The following is a 20,805-nucleotide window of genomic DNA, read 5'->3' as shown; positions in this document are numbered from 1 at the left end:
GGTTAGGTTTAATAACCTTAAAAATTATGTTTTATATTTTTCTAGAAAATAATATATTTTATTTGATTTATATATATTAAATCATGCATTATATAGACATAATACAGTTATATCCTATCATTTTTAAGTCTTGCAAGGAACTAATTCCCAATATATATTCTTCCTTCTATAACGCCAACATATTTGTTTACCAAGTTCATTGGATTTAAAAAAAAAGAAAAAAAAAAAAGAAACAACTTCATCATAAGTTATATATATAATATTTACAATCAGAAAAATAGGAAACACTAATGTGGCGTTTGGTACAATGTAATGTTTTAAGATTCCTAAGAATGTTTAAAGATTCCCATGTTTGTTACCAAATCACGTTAGAGAATTAGATGCCAGGGGAATCTGGATTCCTCCCTTAAACCCTTCTTAGTAGGAATGTGGATTCCCTTTAAAAAAGGTGAAAATTCATATTCCTAAGCATAAAGGAAATTGTATTTTTTATAAATTGACAATTTTAACCTTTTTTCCCTATCATTTAAGCAATTAAGATAAAATATAAAATAAATAATCAATATCTTTTCCTTTGTCTTTATCTTTTCCTGCCAAAATAACATAAATAGGAGAGACAACTCTGTTGATATATTTTTTAACAAAATTTTATTTAGGTTTTACGTGTGAAAAGAAAAAAAAGTTTGAAGGGGACTCTCCATTTTTGCCAGGTATTCACTTTTGCTGTTGTGTGTGTGTTGCTGAACAAATTATTAATGGATTTATTTTCATAAAAAATAAATAATTTTAATGAATTTGTCATAATTAATAGTTTATATTTGGTTTTTCATTATTTATTTAGAGGAAGATTTTTTTTTTTTAAATGACTTGATAGTTTATATTCAAATCTAAGGATAGAATGGGAAAAATAAATTATTCATTTAAGATTCTTTAGAATAAACCAAACATTATCATCTCACATTCCTAAGAATTTTAAGAGATTTCCAATGAAACCAAACATAGGAATAATGACATTCTTAGGACTGTAATTCCTAGGAATCACATTCCTAAGAATCTGGATGCCAGGAGTAATGTGAATTCCCCCCACCTAAACATTTTTGTTAGAAATGTACTAGTTGAGCAATGAGGCTCATGGCCCATCATAATAGTATAATATTATCGAAACAACAATTAAACCAAATTGTGATTCATAGAAAATTATGACACTAAATCAAAAAAAAAAAAGTTTAATCCTATTATTTAAAATTTACAAATTGGTAAATTTGAGAGTATTTCTAAACAGGAGAAACCGCTTAAATAATAGTATAAATAATACTATTAAACGTGTTTACCAAAGATACAATTGGAGATTATAATAATTAAAAAAAAAAAAAAAAAAAAGAAGAAGATACATTTGGAAAAACATTTTTTGTGTTTCGCTTTTTTTTTTTTTTTTTGGATTTGAAATTAACACTCCGTTTGTTTTGATGTAAAATATTTGCAAGAAAATATTTTTATTTTACAGTGTTTGGTAGTGTACATGAAAATACCATGTAAAATATTTTCCAGTATTTGGCACAACGTAAGATGAAAAAAAAAGAAAAACTACTAAAAAATTAAAACAATTTTTTTTATTAACTTCCAAAAAATACATATAGACAGACGAGAATGTTCTTTACTTAATTTTAAACAAACTTTCTGCCTGAATCTATAAAAGTTTTTGCTCACTTTACAACAAACAAATTCCTTTACTTTCTATAGTGAAGCTGACGTTAATTTCTTATTCAAAAAGCCGGGCAAGTAGCAATATGGGATTAGATTGTCTTCATAAAGCTGGGCAAGTGCTTTGCTGTGTAACACAAGAATAAGTATACATTCATCCATCATCCCACATACAATAAGATGCTGAAAAATCCCACAATATGTTTTATTTTCTACACCGAGCTGAAATGATAATCAGCAGTTGGAACAAATAAATCACTAACTGAAAATAAATCACTTAACTGTTGCTCAAAAATAATACAACAATATGAACTACATCTGGTTTGTAAGAATTTCTTTAATATCTTCTCACTTGACACACCCATCTGCTACAAGAATTGAAGTAACTTCCTGCAGCCAGAATCAAGCATCACTAGTGTTACTATAAACATTAAATTGGAGTACCAAAATTAAAGCTTTGATATTACTGACTGCAAATAATGTTATGCAGCATATACCAGCAACGCTGACAATTTAGATGAACGGTAAGATGAAGGTGATAATATGCAGTAATCAGTAGGCATCTACACTGAAACCAGTGTCACGTGGCATGCATGCTAACAATTAATGATGTATAGAAGCATTGAGCACATCATGCTCTTTCATACGCTGATGCATTCCTGCACCAATGCCACCACAAAGACATACATAGAACAAAAAGAATAGGTGAGCAACAGTAGGGCCACAAGCAAAGAATTATGGTATGACTGTTACAAGAAATAGCCTAGATTTTGACTGGTCCAAACAGCAGAAAGAAAATTCATGTAGTTGACGCAAATTGCTGGTATTTAAGGCTTTCCCTAGCTAATTTTTTTGTGAGGAGGGGTGGAATCTGAAAATTTTCCATAAATCTTACTAAGCTAATAACAAACTAAAGATTGTTGGAAACAATACCTATCTCCATAACAGAACATTAGCTTAACAATTATTGTTGTCACATTTANTCACACAAATATCATAATGCCACACATAAATAAAACCCCAAAAACAAAACCCAGATCTGAAAATCATAAATCCTAACTCATATCAAACAACCAATGTCAAAATCATCAAAGAAATAAATAAATCTCACACAACCAAATCAACACCAAAAAACTCATATGAAAAATGAGAAGAAATCAAACATGTGTAAAAATTATGATTCATCAAAAATAAAACCTGAAACTTTGAGGTGTTTTTCCAGCAAGGAGTAGAAATCGAAACTAAGAAAAACCAGAGAAAGGATAGAGATGAAGAAAAATGAAAAGAAAAGGAGAAATCTAATCTAAAAAGACAGAAAAGAACCTGGGTTTCGCCGGTGATGAGAAGCTCCGGCGGAAGGTGGAGCTTGCTGATGGTGCCTCAAACCTTGGAGCCGGTGATGGGTGGGAGAGAGGGACCGGAGGTGGCTGGGTTTTTGGAGAGAAATCTGAGAGGGAGAGTTAAGCGTGAAAGCGATGTCGCGGAAGCATAAAGAGAAGCACACACGATGCTCTCTTGATGAAACAGAAACTAAACTGTTCAGAAACTAAACTGTTAGTTCCTGGGTAGTAAACTCAATTCATGAGGGGTTCCTTAATTCACAAGGTGATAGGTCTGGAATCTACCAGAGAACACAAAAGATACAAGTCTGAATTTTTATTGATAATAAACTATGAAAAACGTTTACAGACCTAAGGGCCTATTTAAGGGCTCCTTAAAACTTGACTGACAAGAAAATATAATCTAAAATAACTCCTAATTGATACCTAATCATAACAAGAACCAAATTTGACCTAAAAAGCATTAAATGCACTTAAAAACAAGGAAATAAATCATCTAAACCAAAATAACGTTTTTTTACATAAAAATACCAAAAATAATAAATTACAATAATTAAATAGTAAATTGTGTCCTACATCGGACCCCTCCACTTGAAACAAACTCGTCCTCGAGTTCATCTTTAAATCTGGAATCTACCATGCCAAGAGAACAAATATGTTGAATACTTCATCTTCTTTGTCTTCTTGCCAAACTTGAAAGTCATTAATTGGGCAACTTGAACTTCTTCTCCCTTGATCTTCATGTAATTGACAATATTCACCAAATAAGAGTCAATGATCAAATCAAATCTTTCCACCCCAATAAAATCAATAAACTTTGTTTCGGTGTCTTCCAATAAAATAATAGGAGTTTGAATGTTGCAATCATCTAACTTGATTTCATCGAGATCGTTGACAACTTCCTCTATAATTTCTTCTTTAATGGTCTCTACTATCTCAACCTCAAGATCTTTCTCTATAATGGGGTCCTCATTAATCTCCTCCACAATCTTGATTTTAGGTTCTTCTTCTATAACAAGGTCTTCATTAATTTCCTCAGAAATATCTATATTTTCTTCTTTGACTTCTCCATATTCTTCAAGAACAATATTTTCTTTAACATATAATTCTTCCTTTAATAGTGGAATATTTGGCTCTTCAAAATAATTCAAGTATGAACTTCTTGGCCAATAATAATCTTGTATTGTATACGACAAGATTTCTTCACAATCCAAAGGATAAAATTTGATAGCAAGCATCTTTTTCATCCTTGGCCATGATCGAATTTTGTCTTTACCTTGTCGGATTCTATCAATTGTACTCGTTCCCACCAACATAAGGCATACTTACTAAGTTTATACAAAGCAAGTCCAACTTTTCTCTCATAACAAATATTCTCATAGTCAAATAAATCCTCTAGATCAAGTAACCAATCAAGGAAATCTTCTTTTAAAAAATAACCATTAAAACTTGCAATTCTCTTATAAGGTCTATATGAAATTTGCTTACTAATAGGTTGCCCGTGAGTTATGTCTCCGCTGCAGTTATCCCTATTGTTTCCATTCTTCAACGGCACCATCCTAGCATAGATATTTGTGAGTGCTTGTTGTACGTCACGTAATACTCGCTAAGTTATTCGTCGTTGTTGTGGTGGTGGTTACCGTCTCGTCGGTTAGCAATCAGACCAGGGTAAGTCAAGGCTCTGATACCAACTGATGTCTCGGAAGCCTAAAAGAAGCACACACGATGCTCTCTTGATGAAACAGAAACTAAACTGTTAGTTCCTGGGTAGTAAACCTCGAATCCACGAGGGGTTCCTTGAATCCACAAGGTGATAGGTCTGGAATCCACCAGAGAACACAAAAGACACAAGTCTGAATTTTTATTGATAATAAACTATGAAAAACGTTTACAGACCTAAGGGCCTATTTAATGGCTCCTTAAAACTTGACTGACAAGAAAATATAATCTAAAATAACTCCTAATTGATACCTAACCATAACAAGAACCAAATTTGATTTAAAAAGCATTAAATGCACCTAAAAAACAAGGAAATAAATCATCTAAACTAAAAATAATGTTTTTTTACATAAAAATACCAAAAATAATAAATTACAATAATTAAATAGTAAATTGTGTCCTACATCAGAAAGTGACCGTGGGAGGAAGGGAGTGATAAGTGTCGGGTTGTGAGGGAGGGAAAAAAATGTAAAATGTTTTGAGCGTAAAATATTTTACATAAATTTACTTAGGTTGATAGTTGTCGAAAATATTTTATTTTTGGCTAAATATTTTATTATAAAATAAATATTTTAAAATTGATAAATATATTTTTTAAAAATATTTTATATCAAAGTAAAAGTGCGTAATTTTTTTTGAATATAGATATAATAATCTGAAGGAGGATTAAAAAAACAAACCTTAAACTTAAGTCCTATTTAGAATTAGGATCCAAAGTAGTTTATGAAATTATACCCAAAAAAAAAAAGAGCATAAAAAAAATTCCACAATATTTTTACAAAATTCTTCTCTAAGTTGTGGTAGGACCTGCATGATCTTATTTTATATTATCATTATTACTTATGGTGGATTTCTGAAAGGAATACAAGTTTTACTATATAAAAATTTTAAATTAATGTGACAATTAATGTAATTGGTGGCTTCAACTATCTTAGAACTGAATATAATTACCTCTTTATGATTTGTAACATGCCTCTTTATGATTGGTGACATTCAGTTTGTAAGAAGTAAAATAGTTGTACTTGCAACACTGTTCTTTGTGATATATATTTTTTTTAATACTTTTGATAACTATATATATATATATATATTTTTTTTTGAGAAATTTTTAATAACTACTTAAGTAGTCAAAATGTTACCACTGTACACCATTGATGTCATGGTTACTCCACAAGTATAAGTGTTTATGGGGTATTGGGGCAAGAGCTAATTTCTAAGAAAGAGTTCTATACACATATATACTTAAATTATGTTATACTAGAATTTCTATCTTGTTTTAAAAAAAAAAATAGTCAAAATGTTATGAGATATTATTGGGTGCAGCAAAAAAAAAAAAAAAAAAAATTGTGAGTCAAGAAGCTTAGAGAACTCTGCTATAATATACTCTTAGAGTAGTATTTTTATTTTGTTAAAAAAAAAAAAAAGTCAAAATATTGTGATATATTATTGAAAAAATAAAAAAACACACTTGTGAGTCAAGAAACTTTCTCCGAGGTTTCATAGAACTCTACTATATCCATAATATACTTGTTTGTCAAGCAAAGACTTGACGGCACAAACCAAAACCAGAGAAAAGACCCCTCATCAAAATCAAAGAAAAACCATGAATCCCTTGAAACAAATCTCCCTCAACAACATCAAATCCCTGAGCCTTGTCGAACCCCTCAAACTCATCAACCCCTCCAAACCGAAAGCATCAATAACTCAACAAGTCCGCAACTTGGGCACTAGCCGCCGCGACCCTCACAAGATCAAGCCCCACGCAACTTGCTGGGCATCCACTTCGTCCCTCAAAAACGAGCCTACGTAGTGGAACGCTTCGGTAAGTTCATACAGATTCTTCAGCCAGGACTCAACTTCTTGATCCCTCTCATTGACAAAATTGCCTATGCTCATTCTCTCAAAGAGCAAGCCATTCCCATCTCTGACCAGACCGCCACCACCGTGGATAATGTCCCCATCGTCATTGACGGCATGCTTTACATCAAGATCATCGACCCTTTGCGAGCCTCATATGAGATAGAAAATCCTATATTTGCCGTGACACAGCTCGCACAGACCACCATGCGCAGCGAGCTCGGGAAGATCACGCTTGATAAGACCTTTGAAGAGCGTGACAGGTTGAATAAGAACATATTGGGGGCTATTAACAACCATCCTTTGAAAACTCACTGGGGCTTGGAGTGTCTTCGTTACGAGATCAAAGATGTTACCCCTCCTAATGGGGTTAAGGTGGCCATGCAGTTGCAAGCTGAGGCTGAGCGCAGAAAGCGCGCACAGATTCTGGAAGCTGAGGGGTATTACTACTCTAGACTCTCATATATTACTAATAAGATCTTTCTATCTAGAAAATTTTGTGATTCTTTGAAAATAAATTTTTGCTCATTTATTAAAAAGATGAAAAAAAAATTTCATTTAAAGACTTTATTTTTTCAGAAAATTTGGTGTCTTTATGAGTGTCAGAAAATTGTGAATTTAATTATTTAATCAATATTGTAACAGGTTAAGGGAGTCGAGTACGAATGTGGCACATGGGAAGAGGAGTGCGGTGATACTGGAGTCAGAAGGGGCAAAGATAAACCGGGTTAACAGGGCAAGGGGAGAAGCGGAGGCAATACTTGCAGCCGCCAATGCGACAGCAAAGGGGATTCTTGAGGTGTCGAAGGCAATTATGGGGAAGTGTGGGGTTGAGGCGTCGAGCTTGAGAATTGCAGAGCAGTATATCGAGGCGTACAGCCAGATTGCCAAGGAAAGTACCACCACCTTGGTTCCAAGCAAGGTTGGGGATCCGGCAGCCATGGTGGCTCAGGCTCTCACTATTTACAAGAGTTTGAATGGGAGCACTGGTTCTAAAATAATGACTGCAGCTCAGTAAAGATATGAGAATGCAGAGGTCTGTCGACTGTAATTGGCGCAGGGGACATGATTTAGTACTAGTAGAATTATCTAGGATTCTAATATATATATATATATATATACTCTCCATCTTCTCTAGGAAATCTCATTCAGAATGATGCTGCAGATCAGGAACTAATGCTTTTTATCGGATTTGTTTGATCTCATTTATCAACTTTACTCTCCAATATTATATGCTCATATTACTGTCCTATAAAAGGAAACATGCCATTTCATTATGAGAGATTGCATTAATTAAGTTTGATTAGTTCACTACCTAGTATCTGATACAAGCTCTGAGAGAAGCTTTTGGAAAGGTACGTGATTCTGGACATCTATTGTTCGCGGGCAGAAGTAAATTAGAGTAATAAGCCATGCCAGACAAATTGCAAACATGGATCATGCAATGGCTTAAAAGAAACATTTCATTTGCAAATTCAGTTAATTCTTTCTTATAAACGACCAGTTATTATGATTATCATGATTCTTTGATGCATATATCTCCAAAGTGAAACCTACTAGTAATTATTAATTGGACTTCCTTGGAAGCTGAGTGCACATACAACTTGAAGCTTATAGAATGGCTGAGTAATCAGTAAGTTCTGATTATGTTTGAAGGATATAACAGTGTCCTGTAAACATCTTTTACCTGGATGGCTTTAAAAATGACGTTGTCTGCCTGTATAACTAATCAGTAAGATTCTAAGTAGTTAGCATGCATATACGCACATCTGTATATTGCTTTAGTGGAGAGCTTTCATCATCTGAATCTTATCTGTTTCATCCATCATTAACAGTACCAACTCATGTAGCATAAGTCAGATTATGTTCACTGCATTATCCTGAGTTCTGACTAATAACTACAAACATCTATTGGTTTTAAACTTTTAATAGTAAGGCGCACCCACCAAACGTCTAGCGATGCATCATTTTTGTTTAAAGAAAAAACTTAGAGACAAATAGACTGGAAACTAGATCTATCACGAAACCAATGAGAAATCATGATAATTGAGTCAACAATGCTTGCATATCATATAAATGGTAATGTCTTCTAGTTCATCATTTTATCTGTCTGTAGACTATGCACGCATGCATGGTAGTGGTAGAAGTGAGTGAAGAAAGAAAAAATAAATGTGGACATGCAATTAACTGCGACAGCAAGCTTTTATCCTCTAGGCAATGCAGGTTTTTACCAGCACAAACCTAAGAACAAATATCTACATTTGTGAATTTGTATGTGCTTCCTAACAACTAATAGCTGAATTAAACTGTCTCACCTAAAAGATTTCTTCTTTAGACTGCTTAACATACACATGAACTTACTAAGCTAATTCTCCATGTTGATAAGAAGTAACCAAACCTAGATTTACTGAGACTTATCATTCGGAATAAAAAAAAAAAAAAAAAAAAAAAGTCAAACCTCACACGAACAGATCCGGGATTTTCTCCAGTATCTTTGTACTCAATATTTGTCATGGCCTCAATGTCATCCTCTTCCTGATATTCAGGCCTCACACATCGAACAGGCACTGTGACAGAGTACACAGTACCCAGGTCTGCATCCGTGGAGACACTGAAGTGGACATTATTATGTGAGTCTATCTCCACAAAATCAGATAGGGCTCCCACAATATTGCTGGCAGTCTTCCTTTTTGCCTTATCGCTAACAGCGCATCGACCTGAGAAGAGGATCATCTTCAAGCGTTGCTTGGCTATTCTTGCATTAGAGTTCCTTCTTGTTGTTGCTGAAGGGAAAAGTATCTTCCATGCTAGGTTTAAAAGTTCAATAAAACTCATAAGGATCAATGGCACTCATTTTTAGACTTCTAGAACCAATGACCCTCACTTGAAACCTGAGGGACTAAAAGCGCTCACTTACTAAACTTCAAGAATCAACCTTATATTTTGATCAAATGGCATTGCTTGCAATAGCAAGTAGTATTAGTGACAGCATCTCAATGTTGCTTGTGTTGGCGGTGGTGATGAATCAACCACCTTAATGTGTTAACAGTAAACTATCATGAAAACATTGATAAGGACATCAACGACCTTAAGTAAAGATGGGAAGGGTATAAGATGCGAGAACAGATCATAAAAAAAGTTCAATATCCAAACCCTCCTTTCTATGAGTCTTGACTCACATTCTTCCCATGAACCAATTTTCAGGATAAACAATCTGATTTCATAAATTGGCATTAACCAAACATTCAGTGAACTAATATGTAATCAGAAGACCCATATGTGAGTATCAAGGGAATAAAATTTAAGTAATCTCAAAGAAGCTAGCCATGTTGGTTTCTAACAAGAAGTTTTTGAAAACTAAATATAATTTTAAAAGAAAATAATAAAATAAAATCTGCCTACTCTATTTCAACCCGAAATTATATAAATACTTACTTATAGCCCCAATGACATCAACCAAACATTAAAAAACAAACAAAACACTTTTTGCGAACCCGGTATATTTCACTGACTTGTTCCTTTTATACTTAGATTTTTCACACGCAAGAAGCAAACTCTGAGGTAAAACAAGAAGTAAAGATTTTACAGCTGAATGAACACATCACATGTGGAGGAAATGAATAAAACCTTGGATGGTGGAAGGGAGGCTTGATAGGAGACGAGCCCAATATTGCAAAGACCCTCAGCGCCCCAGCAACTGCCATTTCGGTTTTATTCCTTTGATTTTGAGTTTTCTCAAATGCTAGAGCTGAGCCTGAAATTATGCTACCATAATGTTGATGAAGAGGGAATAGAAAGAAGGTCAAGGGTATCTGTATCATGGTGAATTTGAAATTGGACTGAGGGTACTCTGGACTTAAGGAAATTTGTGGCAACAACTAGACCTGATCCATGGTTTTACTCTTATAGATTGTAAAATAAAATTCAGCAGCATAGTTCGTTATTGAGGCGACAACTCCGACTTTACAACTTTCGTACTCAGCGCAACATAAAACTATGTAGAGCAATTTGCTCCGGAATTCATATACAGGAAGTGTCATTAGGTGAAGGTGTCAACAATTACATTATGAAGAATCTCCTATAAACAATTTGGAGTGCATGCAATTAATACTATATGATATGGAGCATAAAACAATTGAAGAGCAAAAACCAAGTTTTAGTTCCAAACTTTTTGGGTCAATATGAATTTTCAACAAGCTAATAAGGATGAGTCACATATACTCAGGAGGGACATCCTCAAGAAAGTCCCTTAATAAGGATCAGTCAAGTACGCCTTTAATTCTCATTAGTTGTGCACAAGCCAAAATGGTAATTAAATAAGATAATTTATTCTCATATTCCATCATATGCTGAATATCAATTCAGAGAAAATGTAACACTTCACAGCTCATGTATTCATTTTCCAAGCGAAACCTTGCAATTGTTTTGAGCATGATGGCCAAATACAAAAGCTATGTAAAATGGAATGGACAGAAGAATCGAATGGGGTAGGTGTATTTGAAGGAGAACCATTTGTGGCTGGAGTGGGCGAGGTTTCAACATACACAGCAGCTCTTATTCCATGATAGGCATAGCAGTAGCCTCCACTGGATAGGAAGTAATATGGCCTTGCCTCTGTGAGTTGTAACACATCCCGACCAACCCTTGTAATGTTGTTAATGAAGCCTCGCTCATTTGCACTTCTCATAACTTATCTTCTTCACCTCCAGAACACTATATATATAGTAGTACTTGTCAAATACGAAATCTTGTAATGAAACATAGTTCAGAAATAAACCCGAAGTCAGGTTGACAGCTAAATAGAATTTACTCTATCAGTAAAATCTAATAATTATATCGGATTGAAAAATATATATATATATATATATATATCTGTAATGCATTCTTTGCAGTTGGTAATGCTTCAACATTACCGGGAATTCAAAAACTAGAGTGATGAGTGAATAACTCCAACCCACAGATTTAGTGCAAATCAATTTTCTCTTTTATGGGAAACTGCATAAGATAGTCTGCCATTCCTATCTCAGCCACCATGACAAGAACAGCTTAGGTCCGCTGAAGAGGCTCTTTTACAAGTGTTTTATATTGACTTTGTTCTAAAACTACCAAATATGGAGTGGAAAATGTTTGTTTGGTACATACAACATTTATAACTTCACAAGTTATATCCATATACGGAGTATTTTTTTTTTTTTTTTTTGATATCCACATTTAAAATTTGAAATAAGTGATGCATACAGGCTAACAAATCAATGTCCATAGAACCCATCAAAATACGCTCTAAAAGTCCCAAATAGACCGTTGTTTTTTTGGGGGAGGGGGGCTTAGACTCTTAAGCACAAGTTGTAGCATTTTTAGGTGGATTATATATATATATATATATATATTATTTTTAATTTGATAGTTAGGGGTGGAGGGATTTGAACTGCTAGATATCTCTGTTAAAAATACTAAGAGAAGCTAATTGAGCTACATAGCTCTTGACATATCTCCACATATTCAAAGTTTTACATACAACCACCAGTGAAAAAACATTATTGACTTGCCAAATTAGTCATATGATTCATTAAATAATAAATATACGTAGTCTTATAAATCGCCACGTAATAAATTATAAGGGTATGTAATTTTAGTTACGTGACTCATTAAATAACAAATATGAATAATCTTATAAATCGCCACATAATGGATTGAAGGAAATTCTTCTAAACTAGTTTGGAGCAAAACTTTATTCATACCGAGATTCAAATAGAAACAACGGCCCACACCAACAGGAAAAAAAAAAAAAAAAATCATAATCACAAAGTAAGAAAATTAGCTAGAGAAGGAAGCATGAATGGTGGAGAGAGTTCAAACCCTTCAGGGATGAAAAGATTATGTAAGAAAACTTGGAAAGCACAAGTCCCAAATAAGGTTATGGAGAGTGTGTCAAAATATTATTCCAACGTAGATGAACCTTTTTCACCAGGTGCGGAGCTATATGTTAGGGTGGGGGGGCAAAATTTAGGAAAATTTCTTTTTACTATATAGAAATATTTGATATTTTAATAATTAGCCCCCAAAAATGGGACTTGGCACCCCAAATATTTGTTTCAGCCTAATAATGTTTTTTAACAAATTGTCCAATTTGTCTAGTAGTTATAGAGAACATATTGTTTCTCAAATTCATTTTTTATGGTAAAATATGTTCTCGTATCTCTTAAAGTTTTGGATCATTCATGTATTTGAACACTTCTTTAATTCAATTGAAATTTTTTTACTCACAATGGTAGGCAATTTAGTAACTTCTATTGTAAATAAAAATTGTAAGGATATTTTCTATGGAAGATGGTGAAAGATTAATTTAATTCTATGAAACATTTAATTTTAAGGATTTTATTATGAAAGATACTAATTTTTGTGTATGTGTATAGATGCATATGTTTGTGTATGTGCATGAAAGTTTGTATAGACTAATAAATTAGTAACACAAATCGCCCCTCAAACAAAAATTTCTGGCTTCGCCCCTGTTTTTCACAGTAAAGTCATCGAGGATCACACATGTGGCTCTGGGCCCGAAACTGTTATGCATGTATTGTGTGAATGCAAAAAGGTATGGAGCTGTAGCAAGCTGTGTCATGTGATTGAAGGGCAAGGAGAGTTTATAGACATCCTTAAGAAAATTGTGATGAATCCCAGTATTGATTCCAACTCGATTGATGATTGCCTGGAGTGTATGGAAAAATAGAAATGAGGTGCGACATGGGAATGGGGGAAGGAAACAAACACCTGCAGAGATGTGTATGAAAGCAATAAGTCTGTTAATGGGATATCAAGCCGCCCAGGAGAGTACTCTAGAGTCTAGACAGTAGAGAGAGTCGACCTTTAGAAAACTGTAACTGGGTTCCACCTCCACCTGAATGGTAAACCTTACAAATTGATATATCATAAGGTTCATAACCAACGCTTAAAATTCTAGTGTGTTTATAAAAAATAAATATATATGATAATTTATTCAATGAAATATAAATTTTTTAAATAGCATTGAAATATAATAAGATAAGTATGACAACATTAAGAAGTATGAAGCATGGTATTAATACTACTAGTCGTAGACCCACACGATGTGTGAGAATAAATAATTAAAATGATAAAAGAATAAAACTACAACCTTATGCGATGCGTAATGTTGTAGCCTTAGGCTACAACTAATTTTGTAGCTAAAATTTATTCTTCTTTTTGTAAGTTTTCTTTTAAGTTTGGCTCAAAAAATTTTTTTTCTTCATATTTGGGTTGAAAAGTATGAAATTTTATTATATTTGGGCTAAACTCTTTAGTTTTGAGTTAAAAAATACAAATAAAATAATAAAATAGACATTGGAAATTAGAAATATGAGCCTTAAAAATGCAATAAAAATGATAAATATTCAAAAGTCTTATTTGGTCCACATTAGTTATATTGGTCCATTTTGTCCTCTTCAGTCCAATTTGGTCATATTCGGTCCATTCAAACATTAGATGATTGCAACATTCAAACTCCTATTATTTTATTGGGAGACATCGAAACAAAGTTTATTGATTTTATTGGGGTGGAAAGATTTGATTTGATTATTGACTCTTATTTGGTGAATATTGTCAATTACATGAAGATCAAGGGAGAAGAAGTTCAAGTTGCCCAATTAATGACTTTCAAGTTTGGCAAGAAGACAAAGAAGATGAAGTATTCAACATATTTGTTCTCTTGGCATGGGAGATTCCAGATTTCAAAGATGAACTCGAGGACGAGTTTGTTTCAAGTGGAGGGGTCTGATGTAGGACACAATTTACTATTTAATTATTGTAATTTATTATTTTTAGTATTTTTATGTAAAAAAACGTTATTTTAGGTTTAGATGATTTNCCAATTTGGTCATATTCGGTCCATTCAGTTCTATTTAGTCCATTCTGTCTACTAAAGTTTTATTCAGTCCAATTCGGCCCATTTGGTCTTATTCAGTCCATGTCGGTCCATTTGGTCTACATTGATCTTATTCGGTCTATGTTGATCCTGTTTTGTCTACATTGGTGAGGTGATATGCGCAATATCCTGCCTGAGTCAAGGGAGCTGGCCTTTGACTAGAATTCACTAACACGGTGAGAGTCCTAGAAATCTGCTGCCACCCCAACCCAACCCAAACCCACCTTGAAGTATTTGTTGGGTACAGCCCGTCAAAAGGAGTAGAAGGACCCAATTATCATACCGCATGTGCAATTCTACAATTAGCCTCAAAACTGTTTTAATTTGAATAGCCCTATTCAAATGAACTTAAACATAGGGAGGGCACCATTGGTGATTGGCTCAATTTTAGTGACCAAAAAATGCAAAAGTAAGAATTTAAAGAAAACTAAGATCGCTCTTATCCAAAAAATGAAAACTAAGATTGTTGGTCAGATGAGCGAGTTGAATTTATATTCTATCTCTATTTTTCTTTTTCTTTTTCTTTTTAGATACATGCATTGAGATTCATTTGAAAAATATATTCTATCTCTATCTTTCTTTTATTAGATGCATGCATTGAGATTCATTTGAGAGGGTTTCAACTATAGTATCTGTATCTGCTCTTATAGGTGAGAACTAAACCTCGATTTCTTATTCAAGCATAAAAACTTTATCAATTGAGCTAACTAAAACTCACAAAATTTGTCTAATCTATAATACTATTTAAGGGGCCTTCTGTTTGGATTTTTCATTTTTTTAGTTCAAAAATACCCCTAAACTCCTATGTTTATATAGAGACAAAACTAAAACAATTCGATAAAAATACAACTCTAACTCCCACTAAAACATTGTCTAAAAAATAGAGTCACTCTCTTATTGATTTTTAAATTGTTTTATCCACTTATAAATTAAATTTTCAAAATAAAAATTAAATAAAAAAATAAAGATAATTTTTGTTTTTGCAATAAAAAAGGATCACCAAACCCAAAGTTTTCATAAATAATGCTTAGTACAAGTCTTGGTAATAACGAATAAAAAGGATTTTATAATAAAGCATCAATATCAGTTCACATTTTCTCATAAAGATTAACGAGTGTCATTAGTAGAATATGTGTACATGAGCACATGATGAAAGTGACATAACAAGTACATATAGCAGCACATGGTTAAAGCTTGCTTCATATAAATAAAGAAAAGAAAAAGAAAAAGTCAGAAGCAGGTCCGCATTTTACGCAGCTGAATTCTCCAATAAATAAAATCTCAAACAATAAAACCATATCATATCTTAGTGTTGCACTTGCAGATTGCAGTCCAGTCAACATCTTTGAAACTCAAACGTCATTTACTCACTCACTCACACTACCTTCCCCCAATTTCAGGTCAGCTACCAATCCATCCCATCCCATGAAGAAAACCAACACACATCATAAATTAAAATTACCCCACAAGAAAAGAAAAAAAAAAAAAAGGTGGATTACAACTCGATTCCTTTCCTTTCTACAAATTGGGTTAAGGAATGTCTCAAGTATAATTGAATGCCCTCATTAAAATGCTGAATTTTTGAAGATCAACAATGCTACCAGTGCCAGAGGAATGCATCCCACACTGCACCAATGGCCAAAACCATTGGCAAAACAATCATGCCTCTTGAAGTCAAAGTAGAGAGCTGCTTTTTTCATCCAATGGGGTTGATGTGGGAGGAGGTGGTAGGTTTTCCACATGTATTGCTAGCTTCATGCCACCATAGCAGAACCCCTTGCCACTAATGAAATAGTAATTTCGCGTCACATTCAGTGGAACCACATCCCTTCCAGCTCCAGTAGTCCAATTGTGAAGAAAATTATCAGAATTGCATGACTCATAGTCCGTCTTGTTCACCTCTAGCACGTTCATCTGGTTCCTATCATACACAAAAACTGGGGAAAACAACAATGAGTTAATCAGCAGCTTAAATATTAACCTTTAAATTAAGTAAATAACAGTGATATTACACGGCTGTGCTTAAATATTAGAAAGAAATCACAAAAACATTCTCCAAACAAGCAAACCAAGTATTTAAGAGAAATAATATATGAAATGTTTAAAATTTAACAATTCAAATTATGAGCATTAAATCTAAACATTCTCTGTTGACATTAGCTAGGGTTAGCATCATCAGCAGATTACAAGAAGTGCTTCTTTTATATGTTCTTAATGAACTTGGCATTGCCCTATCATAAGCATGAATGAGTGATACTGACTCCCACCTGATGCTAATCTATACTTTCTGCAAGGTAATCACACTTCACCTACAAACTCCTCCTTTTAGAGCTTTACAAAATTACAATTGAGATAAACTCTCAATTGAAATAGTTTGCTTGTGCCAAATGTCTAAAATAGATAGGAGGGTCTAACTCAGCTGAGAACATAATGACTAATAGAATGTAGAAACAACATTATGTATGTGGTATGGTATTGATGTAGAGTCCAATCAAATATGTTCACTAATTTATGATCTTCCAGTGATTAATAAACTACAATAGCTTTGTTCCCTTAGCAAAGATCAGGTCAGTGGGATGCACAGATTGTCCCAAAAACTTAAAAGTGGCTAAGAATCTGATCAGTAATGAGTATCTCAAGCTATCCAACAACACTCCCCTTGTACAAACGAAGAACATTGTTTGAAGAGTTCAAAAATCATGTCAGAGAACCTCATCATCTGAGATGCTTAAGTTATAGGAAATCTGGCCAAACAATATGCATATCAAGCCAACAATGACCAACAAGGTTGAAGGTCTTGAAATGTCATCATGCAAAATTGAGGCTCAAGTTGGCACTGTATGTTAGACTCAATCCTACACAGCAAAACTTTATATAAAAGAAGCAAGATAGTTCAAGTTGAAGGCAACAGTGAAAGATATGTCTAGATCAAGAAAGAAGAGATTTTTACCATTATTTATCAATAAAGCTAGCTAACTACAGCGCAAATGAATTAAGACAAGCACTTTATACTTGGCACAAACAGAAGCCCAAGAAAGTTCAAGAAAGTAGCAAATCTGCATAAAGTAATCCTAAACTAAAGAACAACTAAATCCTTAAATCTGAGCCAGCCCGGACAGTCATGACAAACAATGAAGAAATCAAAAATCAAAATACTACTTCAATCACCAGTTGCTGGAAAAGCAAAGCAAAATAGTTTTTTTTTTTTTTTTGGGTCAGCAAACAAAAGACTCAACCCAACAAAGCTGAGCAGTAGTGTCAGGGAAATTTTTTTGATTTCTCAGGTCTGCTGTCTGCATTAACCACTTTTTTTTTTCTTTTATGTTTTTTTCCTCTTTCATTTCTTGCATCTTCAAGCAGGCAAAGTGGGCCATAAGTGCAAGTTTCACAAATTAACAACAACAATTGAAAGATCTGAGATAACCTGATATGTGCAAACGGTTTTTACACAAAAAGATAAGCATTTCAACAAAATCAGTGGAAAGAACTCTCCAGTCTCCATAAAGCAGAAATTTTATCTTAAGACAGAAGGCAAAATAAGTAGCAAAAACAAGGAAAAAGCACATAATCTCCACAACCCAATTTAGATCTATCTCATTTGAGCTGCAACTTGAAACTAAACCTGACTAAAACGTGAAAGAACATGAATTTTGCTATGAACTACTTATAGAGAAAGGTGTACTACAAGTACAGAGTAGATCTTTGAGCTTCAGAACATGCATACACACACACATTGAGAGAGAGAGAGCGCTTACAGAGCCAGTCACCATTGTAGAAGTGCTTGTCCTGAGCCCAAACAGTGTAATTGAAATTAGTGGACCAACCCATATTCCCTCCTACAGTCCAGCGAGTAGCCAACACTCCGGGCACCATTACCACCACAAAAGCACACATTATTGCCACCACCACGCTCAAACACCCAGACCCACTTCTTCTTCTCACTACCTCCATTCTCTCTCTCTCCAAAGAAGCTCTGTTTTTGGTTTGGCTTGTTTCAGTGTTTGCCTGTTGTCAAGTAGTAACTTTTTCGCTTGCTACCAACTAGCATTGGTTATTTATCTTTAAAATCTATACCTTTAATTAATAGTATTTTTTTATTTATTCATTAGGAAAAGCTTAGCTTAACAAGCTTTAGTAAGGTCCATTAATTAAGGCTGACTGTTGCGTGTTATACTGTTATTATATAGGGAATTCTACATTCAGACAAACTTCACCATGTGCGTGGCAATGGGAATATGGGATACCTTTTACTATTGGTTTGATTTTTTTTTTTTTTTTACATTAAAAATTCTTCTTTTTCTTTGGACTTTTACACCTTCTCTTTAATTTAATATTATTTTATTTATTATCAGAATAACTACAAATTTATTTTTTAAATTCCACTTAGAAAAATAGGTGTCAATATCTGTACTGAGTGTAATCCTTCACCTGAGGCAGAGGTACTAATTTAAATTGGAGATAGACATTTGCATTGTGTTGTTTTTGTTTGTCTTTTTAGATAACAATTTGTATTGTATTGTTACTTGTTTGTAATTGTAGGCGTATCATAATGGCATTGGTACCTAAGCGAATATTGTAGGGGTTTTATGAAATTTTTATAAAAAAATTACACGGAAATTTACAATCTGATTGGCGTAGATTGTGGTCCAATAAGTTTGTCTCTTAATTTGATACAAACTCATGCCTATGGAAACCCTACCCCCATTGGTCGTTATGATTGTGGTGGAGGTGGACACAGCACACACCATTAAAAGCTCAAACGGTTATTCTCCTTTCCTTTATTAGGCAGTTATTTCACTGTATATCACCCCCTCATTGTGGGCCACCTACCGCACATGCGACCCCCCCCCCCCCAATGCCCCATTTATTTTTTAAAATATTTTCAAATCTAAATTTCCTTGTTTTTAGGTGCATTTAATGTTTTTTAGGTCAAATTTGATTCCTGTTATGGTTAGGTATCAATTAGGAGTTAATTTAGGTTATATTTTCTTGTCAGTCAAGCTTAAAGGAGCCCTTAAATAGGCCCTTAAGTCTGTAAACGTTTTTCATAGTTTATTATCAATAAAAATTCAGACTTGTGTCTATTGTATTCTCTGGTGGATTCCAGACCTATCACCTTGTGGATTCAAGGAACCCCTCGTGGACTCGAGGTTTACTACCTAGGAACTAACAGTTTAGTTTCTGTTCCATCAAGAGAGCATCGTGTGTGCTCTTCTTCAGGCTTCCGCGACATCATCCACCTGAATGGTAAACCTTACAAATTGATATATCATAAGGTTCATAACCAACGCTTAAAATTCTAGTGTGTTTATAAAAAATAAATATATATGATAATTTATTCATTGAAATATAAATTTTTTAAATAGCATTGAAATATAATAAGATAAGTATGACAACATTAAGAAGTATGAAGCATGGTATTATTATACTACTAGTCGCAGACCCACACAATGTGTGAGAATAAATAATTAAAATGATAAAAGAATAAAACTACAACCTTATGCGATGCGTAATGTTGTAGCCTTAGGCTACAACCAATTTTGTAGCTAAAGTTTATTCTTCTTTTTGTAAGTTTTCTTTTAAGTTTGGCTCAAAAAAAAAAAAATTTCTTCATATTTGGGTTGAAAAGTATGAAATTTTATTATATTTGGGCTAAACTCTTTAGTTTTGAGTTAAAAAATACAAATAAAATAATAAAATAGACATTAGAAATTAGAAATATGAGCCTTAAAAATGCAATAAAAATGATAAATATTCAAAAGTCTTATTTGGTCCACATTAGTTATATTGGTCCATTTTGTCCTCTTCAGTCCAATTTGGTCATATTCGGTCCATTCAATTCTGTTTAGTCCATTCTGTCTACTAAAGTTTTATTCAGTCCAATTCGGCCCATTTAGTCTTATTCAGTCCACGTCGGTCCATTTGGTCTATATTGATCTTATTCGGTCTATGTTGATCCTGTTTTGTCTACATTGGTGAGGTGATATGCGCAATATCCTGCCTGAGTCAAGGGAGCTGGCCTTTGACTAGAATTCACTAACACGGTGAGAGTCCTAGAAATCTGCTGCCACCCCAACCCAACCCAAACCCACCTTGAAGTATTTGTTGGGTACAGCCCGTCAAAAGGAGTAGAAGGACCCAATTATCATACCGCATGTGCAATTCTACAATTAGCCTCAAAACTGGTTTAATTTGAATAGCTCTATTCAAATGAACTTAAACATAGGGAGGGCACCATTGGTGATTGGCTCA

General features: G+C 33.7%; 2 protein-coding genes and 1 long non-coding RNA gene across 3 annotated transcripts; 1 reads left to right on the top strand and 2 right to left on the bottom strand.

Annotated features, from left to right (window-relative positions):
- Positions 1-1,824: 1,824 nt before the first annotated feature.
- LOC136061676 (uncharacterized) lies at positions 1,825-3,268 on the bottom strand. The gene is made up of 2 exons (XR_010623521.1): positions 3,025-3,268; positions 1,825-2,091 (listed from the first exon to the last, which is right to left on the bottom strand). It is a non-coding gene; the product is annotated as an uncharacterized LOC136061676 (long non-coding RNA).
- A 2,624-nt stretch (positions 3,269-5,892) lies between these two features.
- Positions 5,893-7,847, top strand: LOC112009092 (uncharacterized). The gene is made up of 3 exons (XM_065759765.1): positions 5,893-5,934; positions 6,492-7,057; positions 7,263-7,847. Exons 1-3 carry the CDS (start codon positions 5,893-5,895, stop codon positions 7,633-7,635), a joined length of 981 nt encoding a protein of 326 aa, XP_065615837.1. The 3' UTR covers positions 7,636-7,847.
- A 7,953-nt stretch (positions 7,848-15,800) lies between these two features.
- On the bottom strand, positions 15,801-18,550 carry LOC136061675 (early nodulin-like protein 17). The gene is made up of 2 exons (XM_065759738.1): positions 18,309-18,550; positions 15,801-16,490 (listed from the first exon to the last, which is right to left on the bottom strand). Exons 1-2 carry the CDS (start codon positions 18,502-18,504, stop codon positions 16,228-16,230), a joined length of 459 nt encoding a protein of 152 aa, XP_065615810.1. The 5' UTR covers positions 18,505-18,550; the 3' UTR covers positions 15,801-16,227.
- Between the last annotated feature and the right edge of the window lie 2,255 nt (positions 18,551-20,805).

The sequence above is a fragment of the Quercus suber genome, unplaced genomic scaffold (genome assembly GCF_002906115.3).
Source record: "Quercus suber isolate HL8 unplaced genomic scaffold, Cork oak 2.0 scaffold_340, whole genome shotgun sequence".
NCBI classification, from domain to species: Eukaryota; Viridiplantae; Streptophyta; class Magnoliopsida; order Fagales; family Fagaceae; genus Quercus; species Quercus suber.
This window is presented reverse-complemented; position numbering and strand designations above follow the sequence as displayed.